The 18,438-nt window shown below is 45.9% G+C and overlaps 1 protein-coding gene and 1 long non-coding RNA gene across 5 annotated transcripts in view; both read right to left on the bottom strand.

Annotated features, from left to right (window-relative positions):
- The window catches only part of ARHGEF7 (Rho guanine nucleotide exchange factor 7), a 193,372-nt gene extending 183,462 nt beyond the window's left edge, over nt 1–9,910 (bottom strand). Inside the window, exon 1 of one of the 4 annotated variants that reach the window (XM_048855274.2) lies at nt 9,277–9,910. In XM_048855274.2, the coding sequence (XP_048711231.1) occupies nt 9,277–9,441 (165 nt within the window). In that variant the 5' untranslated portion in view covers nt 9,442–9,910. The remainder of the gene's footprint in view (nt 1–9,276) is intronic. The other 3 variants (XM_048855282.2, XM_048855289.2, XM_048855300.2) reach the window with 3 other exon arrangements.
- LOC142069860 (uncharacterized) lies at nt 3,381–6,096 on the bottom strand. Its single transcript, XR_012665828.1, has 2 exons — nt 4,651–6,096; nt 3,381–3,922 (listed from the first exon to the last, which is right to left on the bottom strand). It is a non-coding gene; the product is annotated as an uncharacterized LOC142069860 (long non-coding RNA).
- Nucleotides 9,911–18,438: the final 8,528 nt, after the last annotated feature.

Genomic DNA, 18,438 nt, shown 5'->3' with positions numbered 1-18,438 from the left:
CGCAAGCTGCCTTCCACCTTCAAATTCTCAACCAATTCCTCCCTATGTGTCAGAATCAAATCTAGAGCCTCTCTACCTTTTCTAATAAAAAGTTGTCTCCAATGCATTCCAAGAACTTGTTGGATACGTTGTGCCCTTCTGTATTATTTTCCCAACAGATGTCTGGGTAGTTGAAGTCCCCCATCAATACCAAGTCCTGTGCTTTGGATGATTCTGTTAGTTGTGGAGGAGCACAATAAAGGTGTCAGGTCACAATGAGGAATCCCTGTGTCTTTTCCTCAGCATGACAGTTAGCTGAATAAGAGTCTCTTTGGAATAATGCTCTTTATAAATAGGCACAACAGACTACAAGTGAAAGTACAAGAAAACTCAGTGGAGTATGACAAGGAACGTTCCCACTTTAGTTTTAATCCTTATATACAGTATCAAAAGTGGGTCAACTGGTCTGAGACGGAGCAACTTATTTGGAAAACGGTCCACATAATGAAAGGTATCTCCACTGCAACTTTTATGAACAGTTCCCTCCCTCCTACTATCAGTATAATTCTAATTTAAAATACATGGTTGAAATGCTGTAATTTGAAGCCATGGCTTTTCAGTCAAACAATTGCTAACATTGATGGTGATGCATGTGAAAATATCCCTATTCTTTCAAAGAGAATAACTCCCCAATATAAACATATGTGCTCCAAAAAGCTTGTAACAATTTTCTTTTAAGAACTGTTTTTTCTTTCGTTCATTTCCCATATTCAAGTCAAAGCTTTCAGCAGAACCAGCACAAACTTTTCTGTTTAGCATTGACACGTTTTGTTCTGAAATGCAGGGAGGACCGTGATCTGACATGAAAGCTTAAAAATAAGAGACACCATCAATAGTAACAATGCTTTCCTAATTTTTTCAATGTACACTTCTTGAAATCTGGTAAGTTTAGAATCTTCTTGTGTTGAAAACAGAATATAGTTTTAATGTGAAAATAATTTAACCATAACTTTCTGAAAGGAAACTCTACTTGTTATTCTCTCTATGATGTGGTATATTTACTGTAAACAAAAAGGTCAGGCCACCTACTATCAAAATCCATTGACTTGTTTCTCTACTTAAGACAAACCTGTTTTTTGAGCTTTTTGCCTTTTAATGGGCACACTGCCTTTGTTTATTATACTTCTGTTTTCACTAATTTTTATTATGGTGCCCAAAGGCCTTAAAAGCAGGGCATTAAAAAAGTATTAATATGGTTCTATGTAATTTCCTCTTCAATCCCTCTCCCCAGGCAGATGTCTTCTAAACACATACTATTTTCTAAAAGCATTTTCTAAAAAGCAGCTGATTAACAAACATTCTATTTAGATCCTCTCCGGCTGATCTGTCATTTATTTTCCATACGTCCCATCTGTTTTTAATTACAAGGGGTATTTGCATGAAAATGAGGTCTGTGTTTCTTAGTAGTCTGTTCATATTGTTTATGCCTAGTGAGTCACAATCCTAACTCTTTGGGAAAGTGAAAGAGTCTTAGGCCTTTTCTACACTATAGAGTTTTGTTAATGCAAGTTTCATATTCTCTGTGTGTATATAAAGTCTGCTGCAGTTTCCACGGTATGCATCTGATGAAGTGAGCTGTAGCTCACGAAAGCTCATGCTCAAATAAATTGGTTAGTCTCTAAGGTGCCACAAGTACTCCTTTTCTTTTTGCAAGTTAAGCAGACGATCAAAAAACATAATTCAATCGTTTGTGTATGTTCACACAATGCTTCTTCTGTCGGTGGAGCACGCCCACAATTGGTGCTCTAGCATCGACAGAGAGAGCAGTGCCCTGTGGGTATTTATCCCACTGTGCTACTCACCACCTTCTGCAGCCTGGAGTTGTGGGAAGGCAGAATGGATTTCAGTGCATCATGGGTGAGGGCTCAATGTCCCATGATGCAGTTTTTTTCCATCCCATGATTCCCTGGGCTTCCGACTGTGTTTCACAGCATTTTTCAACAGCCCCTGTTTACTGTGCGCCCACCTTCTCTGTCTGAAAGGATAGATCCTGCACTGCTCTCTGCTATTGTGGTCACTGTTATGAACACATCATGGCTGGTCATGAGGACTGAATCCGTCTAACCTGCTGTGTGCCATTGAAAGAAACACCACCAGAGTACTTTTGGCATTCACGGAGAAGCTGCACATAGTGGACCATCGCTTTTGGGCTTGGGAAACAAGCACTGAGTGGTGGGATCGCATCATTGTGCAGGTCTGGGGTGATGCACAATGGCTGCAGAACTTTCAGATGCAGAAAGCCACCTTCTTGGAACTGTGTGTGGTGCTCACACTGGCACTGCGGCGCAAGAACATCAAAATGAGAGCTGCTTTCTTGGTGAAGAAGTGTGTGGCGACCGCTGTGTGGAAGCTGGCGACTCCAAAAGTGCTACTGGTCGGTCACGCATCAGTTTAGAGCTGGGAAGTCCACCATTGGGGCTGCATTAAGGCAAGTGTTCAGGGCCACTAATCATATCCTGCTACGAAGAACTGTGGCTCTTGGCAATTTGCATGAAATGGTGGATGGCTTTGCAGAAATGGGTTTCCCTAACTGCGAAGGGGAAACAGATGGCACACGTTTTCTAATTTTGACACTGGACCACCTTGCGACGGAATACATCAACAGGAATGGGTACTTCTCCATAGTGTTGCAGGCGCTTGTTCATCACCGTGAGCGTTTTACTGACATTAACGTGGAGTGGTCAGGGAAGGTGCACGATGCATGCATCTTCAGGAACACTGGCCTGTACAGAAAGCTGGAAGCAGGGACTTTCTTTCCAGACCAGAAGATTCCAATGGACGATATTGAAATGTCCATGATGATCCTGGGAGACCCAGCCTACCCCTTACTCCAATGGCTCATGAAGCCTTACACGGGAAGCCTAGACAGCAGCAACTAGAAGTGCTTCAATAATAGGCTGAGCAGGTGCAGAATGACCATAGAATGTGTCTTTGGCAGATTAAAAGCACACTGGCGCTGCCTTTATGGCAGGTTAGACCTAAACGAGGAAAATATTCCCATGGTCATAGCAGCCTGCTGTGTGTTCCATAATACTTGTGAAGCTAAGGCTGAGAAATTTCCCCCGGGGTAGAGCGTGGAAGCGGATCACCTGGTGGCTAATTTTGAGCTGCCAGATATCAGAGCTATTAGAGGGGCACAAGAGGGGTCTATTTGAAACAGGGAGGCTTTGAGGCACCATTTTGACAATCAGCTCCAGTAATGAGTCATTCTATACCGCACTCTGCCATGCTTTGTTAACTTGCCGCCTTGCATGAAAATTTTTACTCAGCAAATTGTCAAATTGCCACTGTGTATTCATTCCAGCAGCAATCACTGTGTTTTGGAGACAAATAAAGATTGGTTATCGTTCAGCAAGTTTGTTTTTATTAAATACCAATAAACAACACACAAAAAAAGCTTGGTAGGAAGGGAGATAACGATGAAGGGCAGTGTAGGCTCTCATAGCTGTGTGTAAGTCCAGCAATCATTTTGGAAGCTGTTCAAAGAGGTGGAGGGACCAAGATGGGCTGGGAAGTTGCAAGGAATGTGTGGGAGGAGTTTGGGGAGGGCATGGCAAGCAGTTCTGTATCATCTGCAGGGGGGTCGAGCACACTAATTCTGCCTGCAGTGTGATTAGGAACTTCGACATCTCTGTTTGCTCCTCCATCACTTTTATCATCTGCGCCTGGTCCATTAAAATTCACTCCTGGCTCTCCTTTCTGTCCTGCTCATCTATTTTATAATTTTCTTTTAAAGTCTCTCTCCACTCCCTGTGTTCTTGTTTTTCGGCCTCTGAAGATTGGAGCACCTCTCAAAACATGTCCTCCTTGCACCTCCTTGATTGCTTCCTTATCTGGCAGAGGTGCTCCGCTGGTGTGTAGTGGGTTCCACTGAAGTCCACATCTGCAGAAGCACAAGAAACAGAAGCATGAATTTTAGTGCACACACCACATTGACTCATTATAGTAAAATGAACCTTTTAAAAAATACGAATCAGTTTCTCACTGTCTCTTGGCAAGCATACACCTTGGTGAACACCTTAAATATGGTGAGTTCAGCCCAGGGCGGGGGGAGGGGGAGGCGCTTAAGATGGGGCAAAGGGTCTTGGTGTTTTTTTTAAGGAGATCACTACAGGTGACTAGGGACAATATTGTAAATTCTGCTGCCATTTTCACAGGCAGGGGTAACTGAAGACGGTATTTCACTCCTGAGGGTAAGGAAGGATGCAAGGGTGCATCTCTTGTATGAGTGTGGCTTCAGACCAGATCCCTATGCTGCTCGCCTGTGTGCCACTTTGGTTACCGCACAAGTGATTGCCGATTGGCAAGGGAAAGTTTCCTACAATTGGGGAAGGAACAAAGCAGCTCTGCCAAGGAACCTTCAGCAGAGGATTAGCGAGTACCTCCAGGGAAGTTTCCTAGAGATCTCTCTGGAGGATTCCCATGAAATCTCGGTGTGCATTAACACGCTGTTCCACCACACTGCTAAGCTACACAGGGGAACATGAAGCACAGACCAACACAGCTAGTCTTGTACGTTTATATCCCTTGACCCATTTCTAGCATATAACAAAGCAAAGGACAACTCTATTTCATATAACCGAGCAGCAACAACTCAAAAAGATCACTTACCAGAGCTCCCCTCTCCTGCATCATGCATGCCAGAGACAAACTGCTGGGACTGGCTAGACCCCTCCGGAGTGGAAAAGAGTTCCTGACTCGCCACGCCACTGGATGACCCTTCCGGGTGCTCCATGTCGTCTTCCAACTCGACCTCCTTGTCCACCACTTCCTCATCGGAGTTGAGTCCACTGTCTCCAGCCCCACAAAGTATCCACAGGGCTCTTGGTGGTGAAAATGGGGTCACCACCGAGGATGGCATCCCATTCCTTATAGAAGCGGCAAATCTTTGGCCCAGCACCGGAGTGACGGTTTGACTCCCTTGCCTACTGGTACGCCTGCCTCAGCTCCTTTATCTTTGCACGACATTGATGTGTGTCCCATTTGTAGCTCTTATCCAACATGCCACAAGAAATCTGACTGTAGGTATCAAAGTTCCTACAGCTAGAGTGGAGCTGGGACTGCACAGCCTCCTCTCCCCACAGCGCCAGCAGATCTAACAACTCAGGTGTGCGCCAAATGGGAGAGCGTTTGCTGCAGGGAGTCGCCATGGCCAGCTGGGAAGATGAGATGTGAGCTGTCCATGCCAAACAAACAGGAAGTGGAATTTCAAAAATTCCCTGGACTTTAATGCCTGTGTACCTGGGTGCAGGGCAGCGGAGTTCTAACTGCTGACCAGAGCAGTCAATATGGAACACCTCAAGGAGGCCATTTACAGCAACATAACCAAGCTCAGTGTTTACACTGAGCCTCTGTCGATATAACTTTGCCACCAAAAGCTTTATGCCTCTCATCAAGGTGGTTTTATTTTTGTCAGCAAAGCAGGAGGGTTTTGTCAGTGGAAGGAGCATTGTAGTGTGTACACCTCCACTGTTTTGTCGATGGAAGCTGACTTCTGTCGACAAAACTCTGTAGTGTAGACATGCCCTTAGTTTATGGGCCCAGTCCTACATTTCTTGGGCCCCCCAAATGCCCATTTAAATCAGTAGGCTTTTGGGTGCCAAGGAGTAAATTACCAAGGGCCAGATCTGAAAAGAACTCTGTATGTGTCTGGTACTATATTAATTACTGTTAGTAGTAGTAATAATGTTGCAAACAGAATGATAACAGGAGAAGAACATCAACTCTTAAAAACAATTATTCTGTTCTCTTGCAGATGGTTCTAGTAAAAAAAAAAAGAATGTGAATTAGAGAAAATGGAGCCAATCCTACATTTCTTGTGCACCACAACTCCTATTGCTGGCAATGTGTGATATGTGTTCGGAATTTAAACAGAATCTTTAAAACGTTGACATGGAGCATTAGTAAAGTGTTTTGAGTGTAGTTTTTTGGATATGCAAGTACAGTATGAGTGAAAATCATCCCTTCCCCCATAATGAATAAATTAATGGGATTTATTCAGGAAAGTAACTGAGGATTAGGGGGAAACAATCCACACCCACCCCCAAAATGAGAAAACCACAGCTCCTATATGGCAGCTATTATAGCCAATGAATTGAAACTGCTATACAACCCCCTAAACCAGTTGTTTTCAACCTTTTTTCATTTGAGGACCCCTAAAAAATTTTGAATGGAGGTGCAGACCCCGGTGGAGATCTTAGACATAGTCTCTGGACCCCGCCGTGGTTTGCAGACCACAGCTTGAAAACCACTGCCCTACACAGTGGCTCCAAGCCACTAGATCTATCAACGTGTGGGTCCAATAGGCTCTTCCTGAGTCCCCCCCTTAGCGGAGACCTAGTCACCGCTATTTCAGAGCTCCCTGCGCAGCACACAGGGAATGTGAATGGCCCTCTATGCAGTTGACCAAGTACTGTGCCTTACTGCACAGCCCTACTGCAGAGCTTAAGTGTGATGGAGAGCCTTGAATGGGCCCTCCATGGGGGAGTGAGTTTCGTCCTGTCTGAACAGTTGTGTGACGTTGTTGGTTCAAGTTACTCTGGCACCTGGTATAAAAATGGCAGATAGTCTGTCATTTGCGTGAACAGTTCAATCCCCAATTCTGTGGCACCAGTGTAGAATTCATGCACTCTCTGAAGATATTTTTCTCTTCCATTCCGCTTTCTTAATTATTATTATTTATATTACAGTAGCATCTAATGGCCCCAGTTAAGTTCAGGGTCCCATTGTGCGAGGCTCTGTATATACATATAGTAAGAGATAGTCCGTGCCTCAAAGAATCTAAAGCTTTGACCCAGCAAAGACTTACTCTGGGATTACGCACAGTGTGGAAAATTAAACCAGGGGTGAATCTCTGCAGCATTGGATCCTACACAGACAAGATACGGGGTGGGAGAAAGGAAGTATTATCCCCTACATTTTACAGATGGGCAACTGAGGCACAGAGCAATTAGCTCGCTGATGTGCTGTGACCATTCCTTATCACAGTGCTCATGTGCATCTCATTGATATTTTGTGCTTCAGCCCTCTGTTGCCCTTCCCCTTGTTGCCACGTCTCATCGTTAGATTGCATATGCTTTGAATCAGAGATCAAACATTTTTTGGTTATGTGTACAGTGCCTAGCACAATGGGACCTAATCCCTGATTGGGGCTCCTGGGCACCACTGCAATGGCAATGCAAATAAAGAATAATAGTAATCTGTAGCAGAGACAAGACTTGACCTCAGATCTCTTCTATTTTAGTCCAGTGCCTTGACTACTAGACCATTCCGCCTCATTTATCATACTGTATTTTAAAATACAGGGGTTTCCCATTGGCCCACCAAACACTCTTCATCATTCTTTTCCTCATTATCTTGTATGGTATAAAAGCAAAGCTTTAACATAAGTGCTGATATGTATATCACAGTTTGCATATGTGCTCTGTAGAAAAAATAATATATATAATACCATGTCCATATAAACACTAATTCCTCTAATATTCTGAATACAAATTGGTAAATAAAGCCCCAGTGTTTCAATTTGAACATTCCAAATACTGTAGCCTCTTTTGGGCCTGGCATAAATCCTCTCTATTTGGAATACTAGAGAAATTATTGTATATACGTGTACATGGTGCATGAAAGTTACAGGATTTCACACCGTATGTTTGTATTTTCCACACAACACAAACCAAAACTGTAATGCCATTTTCATGTCACTCTGAAAAAAGTACGATCTTCTGAGTGATAGGTAAACAATAAAAGGCCCAAACAATACAAAAACAAACAGTCCTCATGAAAACTATTTCTAGTATTTAAAACCATTCCTCTACTGTTTACTGAGACTGGGTCACATTGCATCCTGTGCTGTTTGAAACATTTTTAGTATTCCAGACGTTATATGGACTGGTTTTGGAATGTCCTGAAGGAAGACTGAAACGGACACATCGGATTCTGTATACATTTCTCCTTCACATACAGCTAGGATTTTAATATGAAGAGGCATTTTCTCCCCTATAAAATAATCTCACAAAAATTGTGAAACACAAAAAACCCAAAAACCTATGTACCCAGCTCACCATTTGAACACACTGCTTGTTGTCTCATCCACTCTCCCTGCTTATATTCACCTCTACTTAGGCCCCAATCCTGCCGTCGGGCGGATCCCTGTGCCTGCACAGAACCACTGGGGCTCCATTCAGGTGCACCCACAGAAATGAAATCAGGGCTTCTAACCGTAAATTATGCAGGACAAGGACACTCTTCACAGCACCTCGCACACTGATGGTACTCCAGAACCAATAATGATGACCACGGCGTATATTGAATACACTCTGCTTTATTATTTTCCGAAATAACCTGATGTCACGTGGTTCCTGCAGGAGGCTGCCTGATTGGGAAATTGTTTTTATCTGGCCATTTTAATAAACCAGTTCTGAGGCGACCACATAACAGCCACATACAAATAACCTCATTCCTACCCACGGGGCAGAATCGCCTCTTCTCCCGCACACGGGGGTGTGGGTGTGGGTGTGATTCCACAGCGCTGGACTAGCCCAGGCTCCTGTCCCTTTAAAAGTGACCTACGAGAGTCCAGGCTTCCTGGAAACTCTGTGCCTGCCTGCGGCCCCGCCTCTGCCCCAGCCCCGGGCAATGGCGCCTTCGCAGCGCTCCTGGCGGGAGGAGGTTGCCGTGCGGCTGGCTGGGGGAGGCGGCCGCATGCAGGGGGAAAGGCCGCCCGTTCCCTCTGGCGCTGCCCGTGCTCTCAAGGGTGGGGTGAGGGGGGGACACTGCAACAAAGGAAAGCGCGTACAGCTAGTCCCGGCTCGGTTCGCTCCCCGGCCGGGGAGAGGGGAACCAGGGCGGGGACGTGTCTTCTCGGCTTCATCAGCCCATGTGGCCGCGTGCAGGAAGCACCGCGCGCTCTCGGCTGCGGCGCTTAAGCTTTGCCCCCACCCCACCCCACCCCAGCCGGGCGCCCCCTTCCTCCCCACGGAGCGGGCGGCGGTAGCGTCGGAGGCCGGGTCCGCACCTTCGGCTTGTGCAGGCAGCGGCTCAGCTGCCGGGGGAGCCGGGCTGCCTCGGACACCCGGCAGGGTGGATGCATTATTCAGCACACGGTGCATTCCGAGCTGCGGGAGCCGAGCTCCTGTGGGACTGTGCATGGGGCGGGTGTGGGTGGGTGTGTTCTCGGGTCCAAACACCCGCCAAGGCTGGGTGGGGGTGGGATTCAGGGGCAGAGGAACATGCACTTACTTTATCTATGGTGCCCGGGAGCAGGCGGTCCAGCAGCCGGCACAGCACCACCCCGTCTTTCAGAGACGACTGCAAAAACCCCTCGGGGTCCGAGATGGTCTTTTTGGGCGACTCCAGCACGCCCAGGGTGATCAGCCATGTAACGGTCTGCTCCGCCGAGTTCATGGCTGCTGCCGCCGCCGCGCGGAGGGTAAATCCCAGCGAGCGGGGGGCGGGGGGGAAGCAATCGCGCGCCGGAGGAGGCTGTATTTGGCCTGCGGGCCCCCCCGCTAGGATCCCCCACCCTGGGCTTGGGGGGTTTCACATTGGAGCAGCAGAGGCCGGGGCCGCCGCTCCCTCCTCCCTCGCCATGGAGCTGCTGCAGATGACGACTCGCTTTGCCAAATCCAGTGGGTCCAGTTTCGCTCGCTCGCTCGCTCTCGTGCGTGTTGGCAGCTTGTCCACTGCCTTTTCATTACACACACATGAACCTGCAGCGCCTCCTCCCCCCGCCGCGGCGGCTGCCTCCGCATGACATCACTGACAGCCGGCGGAGAAGAAAAGACGCCAGGCCCCTTCTCGGCACGCAGACCTGCGGCGGAGCCCGCGCCCCTCCAGCGGGCACGGCTCGCGCGGGGCCCGGCGGCTGCGGCAGGCGGCTCTCCCCTTCGCGCCGCGCGCCGCTTGCTGGCCCTAGGCGGGGAGCTGCTGTCTCCCAGAGCGTGGCATCTGCCGCACCCGGGATGCAAACGCCAGCCTTGGAGCTATTGTATAAATGCGTCCTGCGTAGGTAATAGGGACCGTGTGTGTGTGTGTGTGTGTGTTTCTGTAGTATGGATTCACACATATTACGTGGGGATGTGTGTTCCCATGCATATACATATACATATTTATACACATCCCCAGTAACCACGGTCAGATTTAGGCAGACACTGGGAGACCATTTAAATCCCCCCCCCCTCCTCCCCTATATACATGGTGGCTAATATTGGTAATGTTTATACTGGCCTTTTTCACCTAGAGGTAAAGTGGATATTTGATCTTCAAATCGTGGCATCGTTCAGGATTTTTTTTGGGGGGGGGGAGGGTTGGCGTTCAAATAAGTATGTGTGCCATGTACTCTTTTACTACCCAGCAAGCCAACAGTTGCTGAGTGAACATTTTAATTCAGTGTGTCACCAGATGGATCCTAAACAGTGCAGAATGGACTCATAAATCTATCAGGAATAGGTTTACGCATTATTGTGCTTGACCTTGGTAACGTTAACAACGATCTAACGTTGAACAAACAGTTTACGTTGTATGTGGCCCTCTAGTGGAGGGTTGGTTGATGCCACTTGATTGCAATCAGTGAACTCGCCATATAAAAGAGAACAGATGTATAAATAATGGTTTTGCATCATTTGATATTTCCAAGTGAAAGTGTTTTACTACTATTACATTTGAAGCAGTCGCTGACAGTGTTGCTTCTGGAGCCATACAGGCACTAAAAGAAAAGAAACCTCCTGAAACAGCTTAACAAAGACTTCCACAAGAAAACTGCAGTTTTTTGAAGGAGAAGAATTGGTTAGACCAAGTCAGGCCTGGTCTACACTAAAATGTTAGGTAGAAGGAAGCCACCTTAAGTCGACCTGTTAATGTATGTGTCTACACTACCTAAGTCGCCTCTAATGTCGACTTCTGTAATCCAGTTCTGTGAGAGGCGTAGCATTTAATTCGCTTTTCATGGGTCGACTGCAAGGTAGTGCAGACGCAGTGTCAGTGATGTGCTGGGAAGGGCTTTCTGTGCACCCTTATTAACATTCGACCACCAAACAGAAAAGAGGATTGGGATGCTGTCTCTACTTTTGATAAAGCTGACCCATTCTGAACAATTGTCAAGTCCCTTTACAGAGTTGACATCCGTGGATTTCATAAAAATATTCCTGAGGAGTAGACTTTTTGTCTTTGGAATGTACCAAATTGTAACTGGTTGCAAAAATTACCAGGGAAGAATACCTCTAAACTCCCCTGCAAAGCTACACACATCTCTGTATTTCAAATTACACAAGTTTAACGTAGTGTACAGCATAAACATTTTATTTTATATACAATTTTAATTTGGCATCTTTTGCAAGAACAAAGGAAAACACTTATAAAAATACAGTTGGCTGTGGTCAAATTGTTTTTGTTTAAACAGGAAAAAAGTGAATAGATTCATCAGTCCCTCATTGTCCTCTCTGCAAGTACGCTCATGTGTGTTTTATCAAATGTATGTTTTATCAAAGGCTAAAGGGGAACACTTTTATGGGAATCCCTGGCCAACTGATCCCATTTGGACATTTTACTCATTTGCTTACAGTTTATATGAGCAATGAAGCCAATTATTAAAACAATGTATGGTGGCTGAAGTGCTAGCTTCCCTGGCTATGTTCATTTCCAGGCATCATGTCTACAGTCTGCCATATGTTTCATTGGTTTACTTTCTGTGACTTTCCACAATTATAATTTATGGTAGTAGTTGCTAAGCCAGTGTAAAGTATTTACAAATATTTTGAAAATGAACCTGTACAAAATGGTTTATAATGTATTTGTGCCTTTTTCCCCATTTACTTCAGTTAAACTACTTCTATCAGTGAAATTATTCAAATTATTCTAGACAAGACCCTATCGAGGAACTTAAGATTAACATTTTTCAGTGTCCACACTAGGTGCAAAGTTATGTTCAGAGTTTGGTAGCTAACATATTTTCAAACACAGTCTGTTTTCCTAGCCTAGACAAGGCCCCTGTGGTTGCAGGATTGGCTCCATCATTAGTGGCCCATCACACTTTGCTATATGTTGCTGCTAAGATCATTTTATATGCACACGGGAAACATAGCAACTGCTGAAGGGCCATCTAGTCCAATATCCTGTCTTTGATAGTGGGCAGCACCAGGTGCTTCAGAGGAAGGTGCAAGCAATCTTGCATAAGGCAGACCTAGGATAGTCTGCCCCCCTCAAAATCCTTTATAGTTAGAGATTGTCAAACTCAAAAACATGAGGTTTAATAACTTTTCCAAACTGTACGCTAGCATTACACTTTTGCTTTTCTACTTACTCCTTCAACATACCATTTAAAAGCAGCTAAATAACAAATATCTGTACAAAAAAAACCAGAAGAATATTGGAACATTTGCTGTTTTTTGCTATTTTTTTGGAATAACCTAACCTTTGTAAACATATGCAGAGCCTGAAAAAATGATTGGGGCATTCACTCTCTTAGGGAAAGTGTAGGAAGCATTCTTAGGAGAGAGTTATAGCACATGTGCTAGCTTAGGAAATCTTAAAACTTATGTGCTCTACACGAGAAAACTATTTGGATACCTACAGGAAATCCCAGTCTTAAAAACATCCTGGTCTCTTCCTGACTAAGGGAGAGAGAAATACATAATCCAGATTTGTTGGATATCTGGCAGTTTTTACAGCATTGCATTTGGAGTGAAATATTAGCTAAAGAAGCATCAGTTGACATAATTTATCTGGACTTTCAAAAAGCTTTTGACAAAATCCCTTACAAGAGGTTATTAAGGAAACCAGCTGGTTTGGGGATGATAGGTAAAGTACTGTCGTGGATTAGAAACTTGCTGAGAGACAGAAAACAGAGAGCAGGAATAAATGGTCAATTCTCAACATGACAGCAGGTTAGCAGTGGGGGTTCCCAATATGCCGCACTAGGACCGTTGTTGTTTCATAGATCAGTTATCCAAAAAAAGAGTCATTGAATCATAGGGTTGGAAGGGACCTCAGGAGGTCATCTAGTCCAACCCCCTGCTTGAAGCTGGACTAATTCCCAATTTTTGCCCCAGATCCCTAAGTGGCCCCCTCAACAATTGAACTCACAACCCTGGGTTTAGCAGGCCAATGCTCAAACCACTGAGCTATCCCTCCCCCTGTGCAGTCAGGTGGCAAACTGTGTCTCTTCTAAAAAGAAAAGGAGTACTTGTGGCACCTTAGAGGCTAACCAATTTATTTGAGCATAAGCTTTTGTGAGCTACAGCACTTTGTTTTGTGTTCTAGCCCACCCCCATTCATTTTTCTTTTCTTCTTTGTTTTCTCTTGTGACAATTTTTTTGATTTTCAGTTCTGACCTCCATCCTGTTTAACACTGGAGAAGACAGTGAGATGTTTTGACCAGTTATACTTCTCTCTGTTCTTCTGTGCCTAACAGACGTGGGGACTTGGAAGGGAGCAGACTAAAGGTCAATCCAGAATCATGGTGACAGTCAGTAGTTTGCAGTCTTGGAGTCATATTGGATCAATGGCTGTTTTAGGAAACCTGTGGGCAATGTATTTTTTCCTTTTGTAGGTTTAACCTAGAGACTGACTGTTTCTTTCTGACCCTCCCCGCAATGATCAACACTTATGTATTGCAACGCAGAGCTAATTATTGCCACGTGTCCTACCTAAAGCTACCTTCAAAAAGAGCCTTGACGCTTTAATTTGTGCAGGATCCGGCCTGTCCCCTTAAGTGGAGTAAGCCACCATTGGCACTAACACCCGTGCTCCTTGTTGCTCACTGACCACCTGCTAGCTTCTGAGTGCAGTTGAAGCTGTTGGTTATAATCTATAACTCTTAAAACCAGTGTCTTCCTACCTGGGGAGCAAATCCCCACTATCAGGGAGGTGCCAGGTGAGGTTAGGAGGGGAGAAAATGGGATAGAGGAACAGTGGAACGGGGGAAAACCACCTGGCCATAGATCCACCCTGCTCCCACTGGAAATGTGCTTCTGCTGCTTCCTTCTCAGCTCCCACAGTAGTCCTTTTCACAGTTGGAGGAGCAGCTAAGGTACAGGGCTGCAGTCACAGGCAGCAGCCAGGCAGCTGAAGCTTCTCTTCTGAACCACTCAGCTCAACAGGGGTGGTGTCAATAGGTGATCCCTACCCCATCCTGAGCAGCACATAATTTTCTAGTGAGTTAGTGAACTAGGGAGGGGGGAAAAGAGAGAAGCAAATAATAAGAAAGAGCAATAAAATAAAAAATAGAATGGAAAAATAAGAGACAAGCTGAACAAGAAAACAGAGAGAATTATTTATTTATCCAGGAAGTGCCAAGCTGCTGGACACACTAATAAAGAAGGGAATGACGGCAAAGAGCTTGCATTCTAAAACAAAAGGATAAAATTAAAGAGATGGCAGCCACTGTGCTGCTGCAATGGGCCACTTGAAGAGGAGCTTTTTAGCTGTCAATTCACCCGAAGAGAGTCTCAACAGGGAAAAACTGGTGTTTAGGAACCACTGCCCTAAATTCTAAGGTTTTGTACCTCAAGTTTTGATTGTGGCACACACCATATAGGTTAGGGTTCGTGTGGACACTCTGCACATAATTGTTCCAGGCTACAGACATTGTTCTTTACCATTGACGGACCTCTTTTCTGAACATTTTCCAGTACAGTGTGAACCCCACAACTGAACACAGTCTTACAATAACAGCCTCATTAATGCCATGTACAGTGGTTATAACACCTCCCTACTTCAACTTAATGTTTGCTTATAAATCCAAGGATTGCATTTGCTGCCTTTGGCCCTCATGTTGCACTGGGAGCTTATGCTCAGTTGGTTATTGGCTAGGATCTCTAGTCCTTTTCTGAGTCTGTGTCAGAGCAGGTGCCTACCTCAGCTACTGAAGGGGTTTGACCACACTATGTCTAAGAGGTTTAGGGAGCTTCTGTATCCCTGATTGTTCCTGGCATTCCAGACAGCTTAACAGTCAAAATGTGTTGTTAAATTGTTTTTTATTTCATAACGTTATTGTGATCACTTCTTTCAGATACAGACCTTGCCACAGTCGTCCATTCTTTTCTAACTTCTGTCCTGGATTACTGCTATGTTCTTTAGGACCTACCCTTCAAGAGCACTCAGAAGTTTCTGAGGGTCCAGGATATGGCTGCCTACGTGCTTGGCAATGTTGATCACAGGATGTTTTTTTACATCAGTTCAACAACTGAACTGACTTTGTCTTTTCTTCCAGGTTCAATTCAAGGTAATGATGTTGATCCATTATATTCTTTATTAAAATTGATTTCTAATAACCAGTGTTCATTCAAGACATATTTCTATACTGTGCAGAATTTGATCTGTGTTTACCAGGAACAGAAAGTCGAGTAGAACAAGTGTTCTGTGTGATGAACGGGCTAGTTTGAAAAGTGAACTGAGTGCAGACACAATCAAGGCTGTTGTTTCACTCAAAGTGAATATTAATTACACTTGTTCAGTGCTTCATGATAAAGTCATTCAGAGAATTACATTAATGGGAAAAAATCCTGCACTCTGAAAAATATGCATATGTTGAGTCAGAACTTAGCCATAATGACACCAGCACGTTTTAAAAAATGAGTACTTTTGTATGAGTATTTTGTGGACACTCGTGAATCACAATTATCCTCGTTTGGGTTTTGAAAATATGGTCATTGGCTGCGTGAAGCAAGGTCCTGCACTCAATTTGATGGTATTCCTTGTCTGTCCACTTGGTGTCTGTCTGTCTGCTATGATGATAACTTTTGAATGCTGCATCTGATCAGTTCCAAAATTTCAGGGACTGGTCTGGGCATCAGTGGGCAGTACCTAACTGATGCTGATGAAAATTAGAAAACAAAAAAAGGGGGAATGGGGCACACACACAGAGTCCCTTCCATCTCGTTAGCAGTTAGTAATTATCTATAGATCAAAGAACCGGTTGATGGTAGCCATTAACACCTTCCATCTTAACCATACCCCCCACCTCAGTTCTGCCCATCCACACAATACAATTTAAAAGGTAGACACCCTGAATAAATTATCTCCCAGACAGAAAGAAAAGAAATAAAAATGTGATGGAATGGGGACACACAGAGCCCCTGGCATGGAGGGAAGAATAGAGGACGGTGGTGGGACATATTACCACCCCAATCATGAAGGAGTTAAAGCAGGAGTCGGCAGCCTTCAGCACGTGGCCCATCAGGGTAATCCGCTGGCAGGCCGCGAGACATTATGTTTATGTTGACCGTTCGCAGGCATGGTCCCCCGCAGCTCCCGGTGGCTGTGGTTCACTGTTTCTGGCCAATGGAAGCTGCGGGAAGCAGCGGCCAGCACGTCCCTGCAGCCCACGTCACTTCCTGCCGCTCCCTTTGGTTGGGAACAGCAAACTGCAGCCACTGGGAGCTGCGGAGGGTAGTTGCTGCAAATGATCAATGTAAACAAAATGTCTCGCGGCCCGCCAGTGGATTACCCTGATGGGCTGCGTGCCGAAGGTTGCTGACCCCTGGTCAAAAGTATACATGGGTTAAAAAAAGAATTAGATAAGCTCATGAAAGATAGGTACATCAGTGACTATTAGCCAAGATCGTTGGGTGTCCCTAAATATCTGACTGCTGGAAGCTGGGACTGGACAACAGGGGATGGATCATGCGATAAATGCCCTCTTCTGTTCATTCCCTCTGAAACATCTGACACTGGCCACAGCTGGGAGACAGGATGCTGGGCTAGATGGATCATTGGTCTGACCCAGTATAACTATTCTTACGTTAAAGAGCTCCTCTGGGCACAAACAGACCCAGCCCGGTGCAACATGTGAGGCCTCTCAAACCTGGAGAAGGACAGCTCCTTAAAGGGGAGTGTCCAACCCCCTACAAGGGAGCAGGAGGCAGGAGGCAGAGCTAAACCTCCCTGGCCTCACAGAACAGGGCTGCCTACCAGAAAAATGGCTGAAGAGCCTCTGCCATCTGGACCTGCTGGAGAAATAACAGCAGAGGTGAAAGTAAGCCGGTACTGTCCGGTACACAGCCGACCGTACCAGCAGGGGGCAGCTTCTCCAGGCCAGCAATTTAAAAGGGCCCTGGGCTCCTGGCCCTTTAAATCGCTGCCAGAGCCCTGTGGCTATAGCCCTGGGGTCGCAGCGGTGGCCAGGAGCCCCGGGCCCTTTAAATCACCCCCAGAACCCCGGGGCTCCTGGCCACCACGAACGCTACTATGGGGCTCCGGTGGTGATTTAAAGGGCCCAGGGCTCCTGACCACAGCTAACGCAGCCAGAGCCCCAGGCCCCTTAAATCACTGCCGGAGCCCCCGGGTAGTGGTGGTGATTTGAAGGGCCCAGGGCTCTGGCAGCGATTTAAAGGGCCCAGGGATTTAAAGACCCCGTCCCTTCCGCCCCTTCCACCTGAGCCCCCCTCACACCTTGCTCAAGACCCCAGCCCTGTGTACCAGTAAGTCCCTTAAATTACTTTCACCCCTGAATAACAGGATTGTCTTCACTTTGTTTTCCCTTTTGTGTTTAGAACACAGGATGCTCAGCCTGGATCCTTTGGGCCTAGACCTTTTTACAGAGACTACGGACCTCTTACCTTACCTTGTGGGGAACTGCTGGGTGAGTCTAGACAGTTTTGTGGGCTGCAGTGTTGTTTGGTTAACACTTACCATTTTTGATTGTTTTGTGCCTCTTTTATGTTTGCCACCCGCCAAAGGCTTACAACGAGAGGACTATACTCTGCACTCTAAGCTGGCTCTACAGCAATGCCTACAGCCAGCGAAGGATGTCTGTGAGGAGACAGATAGCCACCCTCACCCCCTGGGGTTGAACTAGACAAGGCAACCTATGACAGGGACCCTGGTACAGGAGAAGGGGGAATTGGGGTCACACAGCACCTCTAATATGGGGGGATGATAATGAAATGGGGGAAGAGGACTGGGGCACACACAGAGTGCTTAGCATGTGGCAGAAGGGGGAATAGGGAGCACACAGAACCTCTGCCAGGGAGGGGAAAATGAGGAACCCATCTCTGGGGGGAGTACACAGAACCCCTGGCATGAGAGAGGAGATGGGGGTTGCAGAAATAAAGGGGGATCGGAGGGTGGCACACAGGGAGTTTATGTTGGGAATGGAGGAATGCAGGGAGCCTGTGGTGTGCAATGAGCTTCTTCAAATGTAACAAAGTGTGCAACACCCTAGTCAATGTGTTTATGGTGCAATAGCCAGTCTCTGTTCTCAGGCTTTTGCCTGTGATTGTGGATGGGTGGGAGGAGGGTTAATAGTATATTTGATAGGAATGTGGGGGTGTTTTGAATTGTCAGTGAGATTTCGAAAGGGTTTTTTATTAAAAAAAATGTATCTGTGCTCAATGACTGTGATATTTGGCATGTTTTACAAATTACAAAGGTGGAATGGGCCCCATCCTCACTCTCTCCATATCC

Source organism: Caretta caretta, chromosome 1 (genome assembly GCF_965140235.1).
Source record: "Caretta caretta isolate rCarCar2 chromosome 1, rCarCar1.hap1, whole genome shotgun sequence".
NCBI lineage: Eukaryota > Metazoa > Chordata > Testudines > Cheloniidae > Caretta > Caretta caretta.
Note: the sequence above shows the minus strand (reverse complement) of the source record. Positions and strands in the feature narration are given on the sequence as shown.